Genomic DNA, 21,874 nt, shown 5'->3' with positions numbered 1-21,874 from the left:
GTGAGCAAAACTAACTTTCCCGTAATAAACAATAGGCTTTGGAAACGAATCAGTAAAAAGATGTTTGTTCGGTCTGGAGGACTTTAGCTAGAAACTGCCTGAGATTTATGATAGGTCCTTAAGACTATTTTTATTATATTGTTTATTTTTAATTTTACAATTTGTCCAGTGGGACATTAGGTAAAATGTTATAACATATGATCTTAAGACTATTGAGACTATGCCGTAAGGACGTGCGGACATCTGGTTGCCATCTTGCCCGCGGTGTGTAGCCTGGTCTAGGTAGAGTGTCGCTCGACGTAACAGCCTAGTTAATGAACGTGTGATGCGTTGATATTAGGGTAATTGATCTGTCACGTCGTCGGGATATTGTTCTCGTATCCTAGCAACTTACCGAGTGACGAAAATCAGGTATCTCTTTTGTTTTTTCCAATGATTTTTCCACCTCTTGGATATATTTCGCGCGTATACAAAGCCACAGAGAGTCAAAAGAAGAAATTATGGTCGCAAATGCCCATCCCATTGTTCTTACGATCCCATTTCCTTTTTCCTCGCACTTTTTTGCACGGCGAAGATACGTCGAAGATGAAAAGGAACAAAAGCTCGCGAGAAATGTTCCACAGACGAAAATTATTCCCTCTTTCCATCTCGGTCCGATCGAACGTCTCGATTATCCCGTTGATCACCTTTTCATTCCATTCGTTTGCTCTGCAATTTTAGATACTAATTGGATATTTTTCTAGCCACGTAAAATAACCGTGTCCGGACCATTAATTTTTCCAACGCAAACACGCGATATACGTGTGTTTTTGAAAATGGTAGTAAATTAATTTAGAACCGGACAATTATTTTGCAAAGGAAAATTGTTGTAAAATTTAAAGAATACGTATAGTATTTCTTCCCCGATTCATGCTATTCGTGCACGGAGTGTTAATATCCGAAGTCAGTCGTACATTTGTAACGCATGTAGTGTATTGCGAAAGTTATGAATTCTAAACAGGCATCGTAAGTTCAGCAGCCATTCAACTTGCTAAAAGGGAGCAATGTACGATCAAAGTTCCAAATACAACAGAAAAACGGAAACAGGAATTTTGAATATGCTAGATGAAAGACGAAAACCAGTGAGAGATATAAAGACCGCGTGTCTACATCAACATGATCAAAGGAGAATACCGCTGGTCTGGCATAATGCAAGTTTGAAAGGAGTTGATAAGATGTGACGTGACGGGTACGAACAGCGTAAACGCGAAAATTGCAGTGCACCTTGGCGACGTGACGTAATGTGACAATCAATATCCATAAAGGACGCACGACTACATCAAAGTTCGTACAAAGTACAACTTAATTATATAATAAAAAAAAGTTTCTGATCCATCCATCAAGCGAAATTTCTTCGTCGATTAAACTCTCTTTTTCATTTGACAATTTCGTCAAAACGGTGACATCCCTTTCGACAGCTAAACATCCTTCTTAAACTCTTAAACGATATTATCGATGATTCTCAAATGTGGCGACGAGTTCACGCTAGAACTACCACACCAGTCAGATTGACTGGTTTTACAATTTTATTATAAAATTCCTACATCGCGTTATCTTTTTTTACGCAACGATGTAATGACTTTCGCAACGACAACTAAAAGAATAACAGAATGAATTTTATTTTGTTTTTCATGTATTCAAACTGAAAATAATTTTGTATCGAGGCTACTTATACCAATACCAGTCAAAATTATTGCTACTTGTCAAAATGTACAAGAGTCCTGCAATGTGTTTATCGAGCTCCATTTAACCAGTTTCCCCGTTCTGTACAACTTCCCACACGTTTTTCAAATTTTTACTGCGTATCGTTCGATATGATGATACCAGTTATCAGGAAAATTCCGGGTCGATGCTAACACTAAAAATACCACACCAGTCGAAATGACTGGTTCTACAATTTCATAAATGTGTCAATCCCCCTCTAGGGATGATGGTCCCAGGTGGATGAATAGTACCAGAATTGTACTACATAACATGGAATTGCTTCTGTAAGAAAGTAATAAATCGATAAATATGAAAATATTCCATTACTACGTATTTTTAAAGACCAGTCATTTTCACTGGTTTTGGAAGAAATAGCTTCGTGTTAAAACTATCGGCAGTTTCAGTGTTAAACTATCAACGACACGTCTAACAAACGCTTGACTCGGCAAGATCTCTGTTCCGTGATTACCACTAAAATAGCTGTGGAATATCTGTTCTTAGTTTTCCGTGCAACTCGCTTGAAATTCAGGATTTTATCTTTTTTCCTGCAAGGTCGGTTTAAAAGTCACATCGATTGGTCGTTGCTACTTTAGCACGGCCGATGCAACGATATTTCTGTAAATCGTATTTCACCTAAAGTTCAACGTTTGATCTAGCAATTTGGGGATAGATATTGTTGAGATATGTATAATTTTCTGTGCTGGACTAGGTTGAACGCGCAGTAAGAATACTTGTATGCGAGTATCAGTGGAAGTATGTGTGTGCGCGGCTAAAACAGATGAATGTAAACAGTTCAGTCGTTAGAAGCATCTGGAAGGACAGTCGGTTAATAGTCGGGTATAGAAGAAAGTGCTGAGACGCGTGCAGATATGTATCGATAAATATAATAGAGATCGTCCATTAAGTAAATGTATAATTATTCAAACATTAATTAAAGGTGTAAATTTTGTGTTCCCATAACATTATTTCGGCTTCAAAGATCCAAAATTCTCAACAGATATAACGTAGCAAAGTTCGATATCCGGACGCTGCAGTGTCAGATGAATTTGCAATTCGTCGCAAGTGATACACAAGCGTGTGTAAATATGTACGTACCAAGAGGCTCGTTGTTCGGTCGAAAACCTTGACGACATTTCCTGCGAACAAGCGTATTCTCGTTGCTCGCTTTCAACCAATTTCCCGGTAAAATGAGGCTCGAAAGCAGCGTTTTGATCGCGTTTTAGCAATGGCAAGAGACGACGCAATGCGTCGCTCGACGTCGCGCCGTTTGGTCGAGTCACGGAGCTGCATAACTGTGTATCCGCATCGCCCGCGGCCCTTCGCGTCAGCTTTTCAGTCTTTCAGCCTCGTTCTGGTACACGGAAAGGGCGAAACGACCTTTCGAAATTCAGCCAGGTCGCGGATGCACAGGTGTTCTAGCAAGAAAAGCGAATAAAGCCAGTTCGCTTCGGTTGACTGAATAGAACTTCGCTTGCCCCACCCAGCTGCGTTGCACCGTGTCTCGCAGCTTACTTTCCGTTCCTTCGAACCTTCCTACTGATTTCTTCTTCTAATTAGGCTTCGATGGAACGATCTCGACACGGCTTAATTAACGACTACCTCGCGCGTATTTATTCCTCCCAAAGTCTGCGCGGAAAATATGGCGGAAAAAATGCATCCTGATCCGGATCTTGAGCGATCGATCGTTTAATAAATGTAGTTATACTTTAGCAATCTTATTAGCAATTACGTGTATTTACATTCGACTCCTATTTACCACGTTCCAACCATAATCAAGCGCAAATCTCAGGTGGATCGATCGATCGATAACACGATGCGTATACACTGCCATATGCTTTGGAAATATCGAAAGGAAAGCTACGTTTCTTCCAGTCGAGCTTTAACTCTTAGAGTGCTGAATACTCGGAGCCTATCGCTGCCAGCGCTGACGATCGCTGTGGACTGAATACTTTTTCGCTAGACTGAACTCTGTTGATTGACTATTCAAAGCGCAAATCGTAATAAGTTATAGTAATTCTTTTGCACGAGATTAAATGATTCAAGAGCGTTATTTTGTAGTATTAATTATTTATTATAAACATTGAAATTTACAATAAACTAGAATTTGGGTAGTAAACTAGAAAACAATAAACTAGGAAACTAAATTTAGTAAATATAACGCAAGTTAATAATTCAGTTGTGCGTGAAAAATTTCAAAACAATCATCGATACATAATCCGACATCGCATTTTCTGTCGTTCCTTCTCTTATTTTTCACGCAAACAACACATTTTCTTCTTGATAATTGTGTTGTGCCGCCACGATTATTCTACCAAATGTCCAAATTCGACAAATTGTGGATGCAAAATATTAAATAAAAAAAAAGAAAGAAAAGACAGTTTCTTCGAACGCGGCATTAACATTGAAATGCATTTATATTTATCTCACACAAACGTAATAATATTACTTGTGCGTAGGTGGTCGGAAAAATTGACAAACACATATATGCGTGCTTAGTCCACACCGATGACTTTCGCCAGACGCATATATGCATCCATAGCACTCTAAGGGTTAAAGATCGAAACGATGAGTTGGGCGTAAATGTGGCGACCGCTGCGACGCGACATTTCTCAGGAATATAGATCGATCCATCGATAAGGTGCAAGTCGTCTACGCGAGGTGCGATCCTTTTAAGGGATAGCCTGATAGGCTTATCCTGTTTGCGTGCTTTTGAAATGTCCCCGTTTGAAAGCAGGATGACGTTAATTACGAACACGGTGGAAATAAGCGTCGCAGTTTAAAGGCTTGGTTTTATAAGCTGCGCGAACGATGTCGTCAGAATCACGGGATATCCAGTTTCGCTCGATTAAAACGGCCATATCCGTTTCAAGGATCCGACTAAGTAATCGTAATAATTAATCGTTCGACCTTAACCTTGCGCGTTCCAAACGTTTCTTCCAATTATATGCTTCGTTGATATTCGCGCGTTGGAAATTTTTGAGACACGCGTCGCATCTTATCGCTGGCTTGTAGAAATTTCGTCGGTTTCATTCTGCAAGATACGTTTCGAAAATCTTTTAAGCTAAATATCACAACGAGTACGTTCCTTTGGTCGTGAATGCGGGAAATGTAAGATTTTACAACTATCGATAGAATACCCGATCAAAATTTGATTAAAATTCCTCCGGTCGTTTGATGGAAAATAGGTCGTTGTAGTACGGAACTTTCCTGCCAGGCTATAAAGCTCGATTATAGGTTCATCCGCAGTTTATTTCAGACTGAAGCCTGATTGTTTACTAAATGTCGGCTTTTTATAGCCATAGTAAACGTAAAATCGCTGTTCTCTGTAAAATCGAAGGTACGAGAAACTTTGCTGCGGTAAGTCGATTAGCTAAATGATCGTTTCTCATTTCATCATTTTTATTCCATATCTAATTGTAACGAAAATGAAATTTCCCATTTGCAATTTCTCGGAGTCCAGTCGAGATATATGGCCCTTGCCATTGCCAGTAAAATATTCTTTAATCAACTCTCGATGAATCGATCGTGGCACTTTTGTTTTTTACGTTGAACCTACACCGTTGAACATATTGTACGAATCTAGCAACGCAACCGTACAAATCGCCGAAATATCGAATTTTTGCCAGACTCGACCGAAAGACGCGTTTCATCCCTAATTTTCCGCGGGAACATAGTTCGAACAATTTCACGGAATTTCCGCGTTCTGATATGCAACAACATTTTTCTCGTTTCTTTCGCTCTCACTGAGAAATAACGGACCTTATTCGCTAAAATCGTCTTATTCGTCTTTCGATCGAATCGTCTCCCTTTCAGCGTCTCTCGCCGCGAAACGTTTTCTCCGGTTTGCTGGCGTGTGGTTATTAGATCGAAGCCACTCTCGAGCAGAGCCGATAAAGAGGACAAAAGCATCGCTCACCGGTGGGATCGATTTTCGGCGGATTCCTAACGATCTTTCCTTCCTTCTTTCTTTCTTTCTTTCTTTCTTTCTTTCTTTTTGTTACAGCCTGAGAACCGAGCAACCGAGTGGCCTCGACACGGGCGGCGTTCGTTTCGAGCTAAGCAGAGCCCTCGATCTCTGGGCGAGAAACTCCAAGCTTACTTTTCAGGAGGTTAACAGCGATAGGGCGGATATTCTGGTTTACTTTCATAGGTGAGTTCTCGTCTTTTATTGAAATTAGCTGAATCTGAAATTAGCTGGATCGCGATAGCTATCGCTACCACAGCTGTCAGACTTTTCATATTCCCCTTAAGCTCAGAAGTAGCAACGACGGTAATAACGCCGTATACTTATTTCGTTACTTCGTCTGCAACATCTTAGAGTATTAAAGGAAAAATGTATAAGACGAGTAACTTTAAGGAATTCCATTTGTGAAAGTGTCGCGAACCTTGTGCAAGTATCGCGTATATTTATTTGTTCTAAGGAAAAAGCGGACAATCTAGAGATCAGCTACTTTAGAGTAAAAGGTAAATCGCGAAACTTGGATTATTTAGATATACGGATATACAATCGGGGACAAAAGCGAGTGGACAAATAGCGAGGATAGTTAACGATAAAGTCTAGTTGATACCTACGTATATACTACGTATATGATAAAGTGCACGCGTACCGAACGAAAATTCAAAGTGGATTTTCTCGAAAACAAAGCCTCAAACGAAAAATTTTTATTCTATATTTTCGACTTCTTTTTTCGCGTAGAATCACCCCCTTTCCGCTTGTACCACCATTTACCAACCACCCTGTATATCTCAATTTTATTTATTATATATTCCATCGTACGTGGATTGTTTAGTTAATAATCGAAATTAGGCCTCAAACGAAAAATTTTTATTTTATATTTTCGACTTCTTTTTTCGCGTAGAATCACCCCCTTTCCGCTTGTACCACCATTTACCAACCACCCTGTATATCTCAATTTTATTTATTATATATTCCATCGTACGTGGATTGTTTAGTCAATAATCGAAATTAGAATTCACGCTTTTTTGTACGAATAAATGGCATTTTAAAAAGCGAATAAGCGAAAAGATCGGGGAGGAACGAAAATGGAAATTTCGCTCGTACGGCTAGGTTTACCTTCTTTTATCCCAGCACAGTGCATTTTAACTAGGAGACGAATTTGAACTTCGCTCAAACCGAACATGGCACGATCGTTGTTTTTCCATTTTTTCCCCATTTCGTTTTGTCTTTTCTTCTTTTTACCCCGAAACATATGGACGAGTGCATAGCGCGCGGCGTTACGTAGCTTTCATGGCCGTCGAGCAATTCGCGCGAACAGCAGATTTTAAATAAACCTCTTCCGTTTAATCATACCCCGTTCTCAGTTACGCCATTGCGATAAATTTCCCGATAACAAGGAAGTCCGAGAATCGAGCTATTGATTCTCCCTTTGTTTGCTCGTATTATTTCCTTCTCTTTGTTTACTGCTGCACCTTTACAGACGCGGCTTAAAATTATCGTGCGGATTCGCCTGCATACTATGGTACCGTGTTAATATCTTGATAGAAACGTATATCGCGCAAAAACGTTTCGATTCGACAAGCTGAACGAAGTAAACGCTTCGAAAAGCCGAAAGTGTTTTACGCTCTTTTCAACGAAAATGTACATCGCCACTTGACTATATCCTGCGATTATATCATCGCGCCGTCAGAACGATATCGTACGATATTAGGTCGTTAGCGGTCGAACGAACAAACATTTTCAACCGCTATAGTTCTATTACATTAACTCTAACATTACACATTAACTCATTAACACTAAAGCAATGCTATTATGCGCCTAAATACGATCCCTGTTCGAGCGCTGTATCGAGCAATCGTATACCTGAACCATGAAAGCAGATGAAATTACAATTTCAATGATCAAAGAACATCGTTGTATCGTAATATAATTTTCGAACAATTTTGGCTTTTTCGTGTCAAAAAATTACCGGAACGTAAAAATAACAAAGAGCTATCTACCACTCCTTCGAAATGGTTAAAAGAAAAGTAACCGGAGGGTACGAAATCCTATGGTATAGTATCGAAAACGTTTCGTACTTTTAATTTCTCAATCGATCGTTCGCAGCTAAGGAACCACTTTACTGGTTTGGAGTTGCGTTAATTTTGCAAAAGAAAAGACTCATCGGCTGCATCTCGTGATACATTTTTTTATATATTTTCCCACGCGTGTTGTACACATATTGTGTAAATCGCCGTCACTTCTCTCCGATGCAAACACAGTTTAGAGACGTTGTAGCGTAAAATCTCCTTTTCTCTTTTTTATCGCGAATAGCATCGTTTATAGAATGAAATTTCGCTATCCTTATGAAAAAATAAAGGTATGCCAGGTGAACCGATATCGGTTACGCGTATCTGTTAGGTCATCTATGTAGAACTCATTTATTTAACTTATTGGTTTTCCTATAGTTTGCAAGTAACGACGAACTGTTGCATAATGTATACCTAATTTGCGATCAACATCTCTCGCGTAACATCTGTGACGTGCATGAAACCGCATGGAAGTCTTCGACCGACTGAATCGAATCGATTATAATTATTATCGAACGCGTCCCTACCAGCCATGTTCGTTTCCTCTCTCCCTCTCTCTCTCTCTCTCTCTCCTGATGCATCTGCCTCTCCTGTCCTCTTGATCAAAATTTAACGAAATTGGGACCTTAATCGTGTTTCGTCTAAAAAGCATAAATTTAACTTACATTCGAGTTTGATATACTAATAGTAAGCAATACGTAATTAATATGGCATTGGATAGCTTCGATTCAGGGCTCGTTATTATAAATATATAAATTATGAAACGTTACTTTGCGCATCGCAAGATCACGAACTGAAACACTTGTCTTATCAATTCTCTCAGGATTATAAAGGTTCCAGTTAACTCTCCTGGTACACGTTTCGACTCGACCATATATAATATCAGAGGCCCGATACCGTTAGCAGAAACAAGCGTTGGAATTAAACGATCGCAAACTATCGATTAAATGCATCTCAGAGGATATAATATTCGTACCGGTCGCCGTGTTAATTCGTAGGTATCGATGCTCTTAACGATCGAAAGCGATTTATTCGACAGCCATTCCGAGACTGTGACGATAAACGCCGATACTATACGTGGCGCAGAGATCGAACGAAACCAGGAAGAAGGGAAGAATAGAGAAGACGAATGATTCGGTTTGCCGATTAGCCATCCGAATGGTACGATAACAGTGGCGTATCGGCTGTCCGGATAATCGACAAATACTCGCGAACGGAATTTAATTATGGCGCAGGGTATGCCACGTCTCGTCCCTGTTCTAAACTCACTCTAGGGAAACGGCAAATTAAACGAACCGCAAAACGAAGCGAGAGATTGCGCATCGTACGGCCGAGATACCATGAGAACTTAGAGCTGTGGTAACGTCCGAACAAACGGCAAATAGCATAGAAATCGTCAGGTGGTGTTCGCGCGGAAACGTCAGAACTTGCGTAACGGGAGGAATTTCCTGTGAATTATCCGCAGTCGAATAAGTAGCAATAGAAAATAATTCGGTTCGATTTAACGTCGATCAGTTTACTCTTCTACGTATTCTGCTTCAGTGGTCATCATGGCGATGGATATCCATTCGATGGGAGAGGCCAGATTCTGGCACATGCGTTCTTTCCTGGTAGAGATCGCGGCGGAGACGTTCATTTTGACGAGGAAGAAATATGGTTGTTGCAGGACGACAACAGCAACGAAGAAGGTAAGAACTCAGAAGCTCAGTTGACGAAGCTAGAGAACAGAAATCCGTCCTTTCCTTAAAACTAGCCTTTTTCGCTACATCTGCCTATATATATATATATATACTAACATTTGATATTTCGAAACGTACGGATTTGCCTGTGTAGAGTTCAACTTTATCCAGATATTTATCCAACTGAACATTCCCTCTGAATCGTTCGATCGATAATCGCGGCATATTTCGCTGAAATTCCGAACGATGCGAATATTTGCGTCGTTACGAAACCCCGTACCGCGAAACCTTGATTTTTATACAAAAGTATTCTTAACGAGAAGTTTTATACGACGCTACGTCGTTCGTAGAAAAAACGGCGGAAAGTTTCGACAACTTTTAATTGAAAGCAGAAATACGTCCTACCTAATATCGTTATATGTGCCACCAAGTTCGCAAATCGGACGGATTCGTAACTCAAAAACGGCTTCGACTAGGAACATCGAGCGGAAATCGGCGGACTAACGGTAACGATGAAATAATTTAAAGTAACGACGCCAAGCTCGTTCGGATGTGAAAATAAAAATTTCTACGCGTTCCACTTTGTGCAAAGCAGGATTTTACAATGGCGATGGAGGGGAAGCACAGTAAGAGGAAGTTTAAAGGGATTTGCGGATGAAAAGAAAAGATTCCGGAACCGAGAAATTTTCGCAAGAGCGATCGAGCCTTTTTCCATTTGCTGGAGATACGCCAATTCGGTCATCCCGTGAACGAGAAGAAGAAATAAGGAAACGATCACCGAAATCTTCCCTCTGTTCTTCCATCATATTGCCATATTGTTATTTTTTGTTAAAGCTACGAGAAACCCTAATGATCTAACAGCGTGTCGTGCATTGTCACTCTTTGCCATCTAATCAAACTTTTATCGCTAATTAAAATGAGAGATAATTTAGATGTTGGCTCAGAGAAGTTCTCTGGTGGCTTGACCTATCCAAAACTCGATCCCTGCCAAAGATCTAATTCCGAGACAACCCAAACACGAAACTCCATGCAAAATCGAAACTTGGAGGCAAATCTGAGACTTAGCGCTAACCTAATGCCTAAATCGATCTTGAAACGTGTCTCGGACTTGGCTGACGTTAAATTGACACGTAAGTCAATCACTATCTAACCGTTAAATATCCAAGAAATTGATCGTTCGTTTAACGTGCTTCACGTTCTATTTTATCCAATATAATGAAACTTCCATCGTTATAGTTTCGATATTTTCGTTCCCACTGAATAGCGGAATATCAAACGAGAAACTGGAAATTACTACCGTTCCTTTCTGCTATGTTTGCGTCCTCTTCTTACGATTTAACTACGCTTTACCTAAGAGAACGAAACGAATTGTTACGTTACAACTTCGGAAAAGAGGAAAAGGTAAATTGGTCAATAAGGATGGATTATTCGGTTCGTTTGCTCGAAACAAAGTTGCAAAGAGAATCAACCGGAGCAACGATGAAACTGTCGCGTCACTTTCGAAGCAAATGGTCAAGTAACGACTACATACGGTTCCCTATTTTAATTAGAATGTAAGTACTGTAAGGGAAAAAGCGAAATCTCCAATTTACCATATGGGAACGCTTGCTTGAAAGCCAGATGCAACTTGATGCGATTTTCTACGATTCACGGTGAGGTTACGACGGTTAATTGGCCCGATAATGCAGAAAGAAAATCGAAATGGTTATTCAGAGTCGGTGAACGGCTGTTGCCTGTATCGCGAATTATTACTCGCGGTTCGATTTTGATAGATGGTTGGTGCAATTCCGATTGGCCTCGTTAATAACTCCAGCTTAGCTCTCATTCTCTGCTGCTGGCGTTGCATAGTTTCCATTAGCATGGTCATAATTATCCTGGATTCACCGACATCGTTCAGGGTCCGCCTATTAATAGCGCTGCTACTAATACCGATAATTTCGGTAATTTTCCAAAAGTAGCATACAAATTTTGGCTAAGTTGCTGGTTTAAAGAAACGGTCGTCTTCCTCTTCTTTTTCTCCTTCTTCGCTCGTAAAACCAGCTATCCTTCAGTCGGTTATTTTTACGAAAATTTTCACGAAAGAACGTGTAGTCTCGAATTTGTCTGCAGTTTTGCTTACACACTATTACACGATGCGTAGAGAAAATGTCAAGTTACAAATCGAACGAATGAAAGTCTGCCTTAAAATATGTTACGGAATCGTAAACTTTGGAAAATCCAGTCTCCTATTATCGAGGCGAAGCTTCTGTATGGGTAATATTCGGCGATGTTAGTGTCAGTTACGAACAACTAATGTCATATCCGACGCATACCGTCGGGAACCACAGGACGCTTGCAAACGACGAGAAAGCGAAACATCACGATCAGCAAATCCATCGGAAAATTAGCATCCTCGTAGAATAGTCTTGACACGAATTCATCTGGAATTCTGACGTAGCACGAGAGATTTTTCGACCAACCGATTTATCGATAAATTCTTTGCCGGATTTAACGTTGATATTCCGAAAACGTTGTTACCGCGTACATACAGGGTGAGTCGAAAATCATAGCACAACCATACAGAGGGTGATACTACGCGAAGATATAAGAACAAAGTTTGATGTAACGTTTATTCGTTCGAAAATTTGAGCTCGATCTTCTCAAGAACGAAGGGTGGTAAGAGAAAATTGTATTCTATATTTTCGACTTATTCTTTCACGTAGAATCACCTCGTGTTCGGTCGTACTACGATTTCCGATCCATCTTGTTATAGTTTACTTTATACTCGATCGGCAAATTGTTATAGTGGTCGCAGTAAGAATTTTGTTTGAAAAGTGCGTTATATTTTTGTAACAATTCTTTGATCGTACATGTATTTTCTATAGCGTTATCGTTACACTTTTGCAGATTCATATTTATTATGATCGCGCAAGCATCCGCTATCCAAATAATTCGCATGCAACGACCTAAATGGAGAAGGTACACGAAGGTACGACGAGAGTGGTGTAATTTCTGTAAAAAAACTCGCTGGAATATCGAGGCTCGGCAATCTGAAGAGCCCTTCGAGGACGACCGTAATCCGTTCCACTTATTTTCATGCTCGTCCTCGAGCAGGCTTTTGATTAAGAGCACTTGACTCCCGGTATATTGCAGCTAGCTGCTGTTAACATCGAGATTTCGAAGTACGTATCACGACGACGCGACGCGACGCGCTGAAAGTTCGTAACGAGGAAACTTCACCGAGAAGATCGTGCCGCGCCACGGATGCCACGCTAGGCCTTTGCATCAACGCCCTTCCTTTGATCGACGTTTTGCGATGTGCTTGCAGTCACTACGCAAATTGCACTCGTCAAGATTACGCTATTTGCGTTCTCTCTTGACCTTCTCTGCGTCATATTCGTAATTTACAGAATTTACTCCTCCTTTTCTTCCCGTACACCGTACATGTTTACAATCCGAAGAAAACAAGGATTATAGAGGGGAAAGAATATGATAAATTCTAATTCCATTTGGTAATCCCATTTTAAATTCTTCGATGTGTTGGAGGAAAGCTCTGCATCTTCTCTGGTGTTTAGCTTTCTTAGTCCTCGAAGCCATTGAGTGTTGTTTAGCTGTAAATCGATTTGAAGAGCCTCTCAGACTCGTGGCCTTTTCTAGGAACGTGCCATGCACGGATGGTGTACAGTGGGGTATAGACGGGCCGGTTTTCGTAATTAGATAAAAACCCATAAGTGCGTGGCTTCGGAGCTCTGTCTGTGCGGATCTGGACTAGTATACACTGTACTTATAGCCACTTAAATATATTTCTATTATACGTTCATCCACGCGTTCCTCTTTATTCTATTTCGAGATAAAGCTCAACACGATGTAACACCAGGTGCAAGTTCCCTCGGGCTTTCACGAGCCGAGTTTTCCAAGTTTACGCCGCTCGTGACTTTGTGTTCTTTTAGAAAAGTGTTTCGACATTTCGCTAACATTTCAGTCGAAAGGACAATACTTGCAATACTTGCAGATATATCAATCCGTATGAAATATTGATGGACACAATTTGTTATATTCTATACGCTAAGTTTATGCGATATTCTGATATTTTTATATTTTTCATGCTACGTACCACATATACCTTACCTTTTCCCACGTTCTACGTATTTCATTTGCGTCATTTTTGGGTTTTACGTACACGAACGCTTCGCTCAAGTCTTAGAGGACACGTTATAGTTATTCGATATAAAATTATCGTATTATATAATTGTACGAACACCGTTCCGAGTTAATCTATTTCCTTCTTCTTTATACGAGATTTTGTCGTCTCGTTACAATAATTTTTCTTCCAAGATACGCCTCTTCGTCTGTCGGGGTAGAATAATCTCGACGAAGAAACGAGAGAAATTGATGCAGATTTTCTCGGTGATACGCCGGAAAGAAGGCGATCGCATTTATTCGCTTTTCGTAGTGACTGAACGCGCGCTTCTTCTATCGCCAGCCTTGCGAGCTTTAATTTTATGATTTCGACCCACATTTCACAACGAACGTCCCGAATGCGAAACGAGACGGAACGAAGATAAAAAACCGTCAAAAGGAAAGTACGTTAACGCCAAACTCGAGCTTCCGTGAAACGGTCAACAAATTTTGATATCCCTTTGATAAACGACCCAAAGTGACTGATATTATCAGACGTCGATTACTCCGTTTACTCCGTTTTTATTTATCCGTCTCGTGGACGTTTTTAACTGGTTCGCCGTTTAAGCGAAACGTAAGACAATTCTTATAAACTAAATTCGTAAAATAATTTCTACGTTGCTGGTGTTTGCTTCGATGGAAAATTCGATATTCGTTTCAAATATCGTTCGAGATATTAAAGAAAGAACGGTGGGTAGTAGCACGAAACGAGTTTATTGAAAGAATATTTCACAGTATCCGCGAAATAACGGTTGCTATCGAGAAAACAAAACCCTTCTTCCGATATCATATATTTTGCAACTGAAAATATACGGATATCGAGAGAGAGAGAGAGAGAGAGCATTTCGAAATAGCGTCCAAACGATCTGCCATTCTCGCGAGATTCGTTCCTCCTATAATAGAAGTATCTTTCGTCTGATCCTCTTTACTTAGTTTCTTAACGATAACGATTTCTCTTGCTCTTTTTCGCGAAAAGAAAGTTGGAAGAAGACGCGAATAACGGAAATAAGAAGGTATAGATAGGAGAATGAATAACCGAGTAACTGGGCAAAGTTTGAAACGGTTCTTTTGCCTTTCAGGAACCAGCCTTTTCGCGGTGGCCGCGCATGAATTTGGCCATTCTCTTGGCTTAGCACACAGCTCGGTTTCTGGAGCGCTCATGTATCCCTGGTACCAAGGATTGAGCTCTAATTACGAGTTGCCGGAAGACGACAGACACGGTATTCAGCAAATGTACGGTGAGTGAGTTTGCATATTCGATCATTTCGTTGCCATAATAACAATGATTATAATACTCTGCGCTTTCGCCTACTAATTTTGCAGACGACTCGAATCACAAACGAAGGGACGAGGTTACGCGGTTAGGTAGAATCGATGAAGAAAACGATCGAGTCACGCGCGACGTACGATAAATAATTAACGATCTCGCCGTTCATTTGTGTACTTTCGCGTTTACATCCCGGAATGAAGGGAAAATCATTCGCGTTTCTGTCTGATTTTTGCCATATGATATATGTGTAGCGGCGCATGAGCTACAGGACAATTCGAATCGTGTTGCTCTTTTGCCTCGGAGTATCGACGTCGTTAGAATATGCATGATGTAATAATAAACAAACTCCGGGCAAAACAATGTCGTCGCTACGTGCAACCGTCGAACAAAGTCGAATTTCAACCTTCCGCTACTCCCCCGACCGGTATAAATAAACGAGCGCGATCGTAAGACGACTAGCTTCTCGGTCTCAGTTTTGAGCAATTTTCTTATCGAACATTCTTTTAACGACCAGTATCGAGAAATCTACGGTTGACTCTGAGTTATATGTATAATATTTTAAAATATATTTGACGGTTTAAAAATCAAGTAATCTGATCGTTCAAACAACGACTCGACCAACCATCCTCCACATATGTCTAGCATTTTTAGATATTACGATATAGCAGCTCCATTTTAAACGCGCAAACTATTCAATTTCTAAACACTGATGACATAAATCCGACGCTGCGAGGTGGAACTCGAGTATCTAAAGAGTAAAATATCTAAAGAGAGAACTGTTTCTTGTAATAGGTTTGACCTATCGGAAGCTGGAACGCGTTAAGTTTGGGTTAGGTCAGGCATCAATCACGCGTAACACCGGCGATGCTGGTTCTTTCAATATCGGTCCACAGCGATATTTCCACGGAGGAAAAACGTAGAAAAGCCGCGCATAACTGTCGACGAGTTAACAACATTGTTCTCTCGTATATTCGTCTGCCGAATCCTTCGGCAAGTTGGTTTTTATTCGTTCTAGGGAAGCGCGCAAAACCTAGTAACGCGCGGTCGTATGAAAATCCGGAGGTACAGACTGAAAGTACGAAAGTGCTCGCGAAACGGCATAATTGAAGTTTGAAATATACATGGTCGACCGACGAAATTCGGGATAAATCGAGAAAACAATTTCGCGAAATAATCGCGACGGTAGAGCGTAGAAAGATGTCCCCGCGGTTGGTAACAACAGGGTGAAATGAAACGTGAATAAAATATAAAGAACGGCCGTCCCCTTTCCCTTTCCCTTTGCTTCTAGCGGGATACAGGCCGTAGATTCGGGTGATTTAGCGTATGAGAAAGGTTTCCAGCCTCCCAGACCCGGATCGCAAATGCATTCCACTTGCCCCTTCCGCTTCTGTTTTTGTCCTCCCTCGTTCCCGCTATTCCACTCTTTCTCTCCTTCTCTTTCCCCTTTAAACGCATTTCTCCATTTCTACCTCTTATACCGGCCAATTTCTTCTTTTATTCCTTTATACCGACTCCCCCGATTTTATTCATCACCGTGATTTTTTTTTTCCTCCGCGTCCTACAATCCGCCATCTCTCTCCTCTATCCCCTCTGTTCTTCTTCGCATTTCTCTTCTGCCTCCTCTTTCCTAACTTTGGATCACGCAGTCGTTAATTTTTCCTGTATATTGTTCGTACTTTCCATCTCCACCGTGTCCTCTTCGTCTTTCTCGTCGTTTTACGTCACCTTGTTTCCTCTTCGTCATTTCCCACGTTCATTTTCGCCCTTTACATTTTTCTAACGCCGAGTCTTTATTCTCTTTTTTTAGCCGCGATGATGTATGTTCGTTGCAGTCCGCAGGAAAGAATACTCCGACGAAGAAAACGTCTTTGTCGCGCGACCCCGTTCTCGCGCAGGATAAGAGCCGCTTAATCCACGAATCAAGTAGATCGTTTAAGCCCTATCGTTTACGAATATAACTATTATAACGTAATTTGATTCGCATACAAATTATATAAATTCATACAAGTAGATCTCTTTTTTATTTCTGCGCGTACAACATACGGGACAAAGTTTAACCGTGAAAAACTAGGACAGCCTCTATTAAAGCACGTAAATAAGTTCGTGTAACATTGTCGCAAAGACTGGGCGAGTAACGCGACGATAATTTTATTCAAACGACCATTCCACGTGGAAAGGCGTGCGTTCTTTAACGACAAACGCGTCATTCTCACAACGTTTTAGACCTTTTCACGGGAAAGGTTTTCTTCCAGTAGTAACGATTGCTTTCGTTTACACAGTCGCGTGGTCGACGTCGTTCGTCAGTTTCGAAAATTTCCACATAATCTCCTTTCAACGAAACGCGAGCCTTTGAGCGTGCAGTTGAGTTTCTACTCGCACGCGGTGTATCTATTAGATCGTCCGAAAAGTTTCTTTCGTTTTATGAGAAAATAATGGATGCACAACATTTTCCGTTTCATATTGTTTTATCCAATTACGTACGATCCATTTTGCTCTATCAAGATAAAGATCACAACGTTCGATAGATTAAATTTCATGTTTGTATAAGTAATAGATATAACGTAAGAGTTAACAACCACCAAAACCCATTAGTTACTCGGTTACTTGACACGACGGATCAAATCCGCAGGCTAAAACGACATTACCCTCTAGATTTAAACGTTAGATTCAGCTGGAATCAAATATACGATAATCATTCATTATACACGTTATAGTACCACGGCAGAATAATTTACTTATAATTCTCAATGAGAATTGATTGTAAAATTCTTCCAAATAAAAGACAAAAAATGTTTGTGTAAAGATGCATCGCTGTAAAAGGCGTGTCTGTAAAAGAAAGACACTTTCCGGCCAATCTAATATTTCCGTATTCGATGCTTTAGCCCTTTCGCTTCGGATGCCGCTTATAGGCGGCGACGATCGGCACCCCATATATCAGGCATACACCAGTGCCATCTGTAGTCAATAATATATTGTTTCGTTACCGGCAGAACATTTTCTGTTGATTTTATTGATATATTGGATTAATCGCTTCATAAAAGTTGCTCATTGTTGTCAAACAACATCAAAACATTTCACGCAATATATTTCATATATCCAAACGATCGTATAGTGTTTCATGCGCCTTCGTACAGGGAGAGCACTTAAGCCGACTGCGCTGCCGAAGCGGAAAGGTTAAAGGACGAATGTTTCGATTTACTCTGTTCGTTTTTAAACTCCGTTTGAACCATAAATAGTTAGCGATCCTATCGTTACCGACGATATTTTTGAATTTCATCCGAAAATAAACATAGAAATATAGGTAACGATATTTTTACGAAAACAGAAAATCGAATACTTTTGCAATACTCCTATGTGATAACACGATCATCGCCTTCGTTCACGGTATCGACTATCCTTGTAAAAGAAGAACAGCGAATAGGTTGCTCGTGCCGCTGTGGTTTCGAGAATATTTACCTATGAATAAACCGATGGTCGCTGTGAAACGAATGTGGTACTACTTGAAAAAGCAAACTACGTGTGTATTTGCAATGTTCATTTGTAGTATAGGTTATCGGCTGAGTACGTATACGACGCAACGCACAGTGCAGATATAAAAATCGCTCGACAAACTTTCGTTCGCCATAAAAACACATCGCGATACGGCGGCTTTTCACAGCTCCGGCTATTTATCGATTGAGCTATGTGTCACGAGAACATCCAAAAATCCCAACTTAAATGAAAACGAACTGCAGGACGTTAGCGTTTTTGTCTCTGTTCGAATTCCGTGCAGAGTAGAATCGCGCAACTTTAACCGCCGGTACAGATTAGCGCGATTAGATGAATAATCGCGGCTTGTATGTAAAATCGAAATACGTAAGATACTCTTGTAAATATTTCATCTAAAATCTTCCAACGTAACTGCTACGAGAAATTACGAGACTTCTCGAATGCAAATCTCGAGACTTCTCTTTTCTCTGTTTCTTTCAGTTCGACGAGGAGGATATCTCCTCTCTTTTCGTTGCATCGTAACGCGATGTTTCATAAACGTTCCTTCAAGAACAATTTGCTTCTTGTCTTAATTACCCCGATTTTCCGGTAACTCTTTCTTTCCCGAACGATCCGACCTTCTCCTTTCTTTCCTATTTTTTTCCTGTTGAAACATTACTTCTCCGAACACACCGTGCTCTATATAATCGAGAGTTTCATTCGAGTCTACCACTGCGATGCTGATATTATTTTTATCGTTTCGTGTTTTCTTCTTTTCCCACGTGAATTCCCTTTTTTCCTTCAAATTTTGCTGTTACACGTACTTGAGAATACCGACGTAAAAACTACTCGCATTAAACAACGTAATAACATAGATGTGCCGTTTATAAACTGCAGGAAAACTCGGTTAAGGTATGATCTTCAAATACGATTTTTTCCCTACGAAATCGTGCACTAGGTTCTGATAGAGTTGTTTATGTACGTGCATATTCTCCGTCACAGAGATAGGAATAATGAAGCTTTTACGCCAGCTTTTAGCCTCCGATCTGCCGATGTAGCAGAAACGATAAAAACTCATTAGCACGAAGAAGCGTGTCGCTTAATTGCGAATCACTTTGTTACTGGTTCTTGAATTAGCGACGTAATCCGGTGGACTGGAAAACAAAAAGCAGGAAGGTAGTAGCATCCTAACTCATAGCGTTATTTCGTAAAATCATTTTTAACGCTTCGAATAAAATAAGTGTTAAGGCATAGAGAGGATATGGAAAAAGAAATAGTTTGAAACTTATTTACAAATTATTCAACACTGCGTGTACGTCACTCTCTAAAGGACTCGATAACTTACTCGCTCGGTTGTTCGTTTTCTTCTGGTTCCTTCTAATCGCTTCTAACGGTTTCTAATAATCTCTAACCGCTTTCAATCGCTTTTGTCTCAACTAACACTTGGACGTCCTTCAACGCCCACATAACCTCTCAGTACGTACAGTATAAATGTACCCCATCTATTTAACAATAAGATCGATGAATTTGAATAATTTATTTTTGTCATAAACATAAATTTCTGCTACCCGTGTGAAAATCAATCGTCATTGTGTCTTTTTTTACTTATTTATAATACTTATTTATAATTATACTTATATATAAGTTATTTATAATTATACTTATATTTATAATAAGTATTAGCTTATTATAAATATTTAGCCATGTCACTGCGCCACGCCAGAGAAAATTACTGAAAATTCTCAATGCTAGAATTGATAGTAAATTACTAATAAATAAATAAAATAAAATAAAAAATTGTGTCTTTCAAGTTATTCGTTATAGAAAGGAATGTTCTTTCTTTTTTTTTATCGTGATTTTCTCTTCTTTCCTGCGATCGAAGGAGCAAAAATTGGATAAATATTCGACGAAAACAGAGAAAAAGAATACCCATATACAATATAATTTGACACGATTGTTAAAGCTTGCATGAAATTTGTTGAAGCAATTACTTCAAGGAAAAAAGAAAAACTCCTACGCCTTTTCTCTTGTATACCCGTGACCTGGAGACCGCTGTTACGAAGAGAACAGAATTTAGTGAAAGAAAACAATTCGAAATAAGGAGAGATATTATTGTGCTCTTAAATATAAATTTTGTTTTGGATTACAAGGTCTAGAAACAAAACAGCTATAAATAGATTTCTATTGCTGTTTTTTGTAGTCTTTAGTTAGAGTTACATAGTTAACTTTTTGGTAATGTCCTTTTCTATAAATATTAGGTCGTCCAAAAAGTTTCTTCCGTTTTATAAGGAAATAACGAATGCACATTTTCCGTTTTATATTATTTTATCGAATTACGTACGATCCATTTTGTCCTACCGAAATAAAGATCACAACGTTCGACAGGTTAGGTTTCATGTTTGTGTAAAGATGCATCGTTGTAAGAAACGTGTCTGTAAAAGAAACTTTTCGGATAACCTAACATATGAATGCTCTCCCTATCGCTTCTTCTATTGTATCGTAACACTATAAGAATGAGGATCTAGATCAGCATACGTTATATATGTTGAGAATTGTAGATGTTAATTAAATAAAAGTAAAGGAACACTGAGGTTACACTTAGAATTCATATTAAAATAGTTTTAGATTTATTTGGCACTCTCTTTGTCCCACCATCTTCCATACCACACAGTCAACGGAACAGTTACGTTTGTTTTTCGGGACGCCGCGTACACACATACTTCCACACACTCGTATTCACATACGTGTGTCTCACAAAGGATATAACCTAACAAACACGAAGATGGTACCCCATCTTTACCAAATGTCCTACTGGACAAATTGTAAAATTTAAATAAATAATAAAGAAAAAACATACGTGTGTCACTACTATGCGGCCGATTTGGTCTAGCACACAAAATTGTATATATCTCAATAATATATTTATTATTTATTTATTCAGCTTTATTTACTTCAATATATTTTTCTATTACCAATTCATCCACTCGTTTTCTTCTATCGGTCAACCTCAGCAAAATGAACAGTCGAACAAAAGCAAAGCAAACTAAAATTAATAGTCAAACCAGCGAGGTTTCTTGAAAACTCCATTATAAATAGCTCGAATCAGGTATACGAACGAGAAGTCAATGGCAATAAACGTTATGCATAATACATCGCGGCATGCAAAGTATGTATATATCATGCGCAACCCCGTACTATCTGCATTATTGCATTATTCAGGAACGGCGTGTGTCCCAGAATCGAATGATAATTAATATTCGTGAGGGAGCTACCAATTAGCGAACGGAATCTGCACGCGGCTGCTGTGGTGAAGATAGAAAGAGAAAGAGAGAAAGAGAGAGAGGGAGATTAGAGAAACGAATAAACAGACAGAGAATGAAAATGAAAAAACTTACCCGTCTAACATCATCTCTTTAACTATCGATTTAATTACAGTGACGATACTTTCAAAATTCCAATTACAATGTTTTTGATAACAACATTGATGAATTAACATCTTACGGAAATTCTCAGAGACTCTTTTCGTCTT

At 39.6% G+C, this 21,874-nt stretch overlaps 1 protein-coding gene across 3 annotated transcripts in view; it reads left to right on the top strand.

Moving 5' to 3' along the window:
• LOC122570960 (matrix metalloproteinase-2) overlaps nt 1-21,874 on the top strand; it is a 106,911-nt gene that overhangs the window by 82,194 nt on the left and 2,843 nt on the right. For 2 of the 3 annotated variants that reach the window (XM_043734026.1, XM_043734028.1), the window contains exons 6-8: nt 5,747-5,893; nt 9,313-9,458; nt 14,687-14,845. In XM_043734026.1, the coding sequence (XP_043589961.1) occupies nt 5,747-5,893; nt 9,313-9,458; nt 14,687-14,845 (452 nt within the window). The remainder of the gene's footprint in view (nt 1-5,746; nt 5,894-9,312; nt 9,459-14,686; nt 14,846-21,874) is intronic. The other variant, XM_043734029.1, reaches the window with a different exon arrangement.

Source organism: Bombus pyrosoma, linkage group LG9, assembly GCF_014825855.1.
Source record: "Bombus pyrosoma isolate SC7728 linkage group LG9, ASM1482585v1, whole genome shotgun sequence".
In the NCBI taxonomy this organism is placed as follows: domain Eukaryota; kingdom Metazoa; phylum Arthropoda; class Insecta; order Hymenoptera; family Apidae; genus Bombus; species Bombus pyrosoma.
Note: the sequence above shows the minus strand (reverse complement) of the source record. Positions and strands in the feature narration are given on the sequence as shown.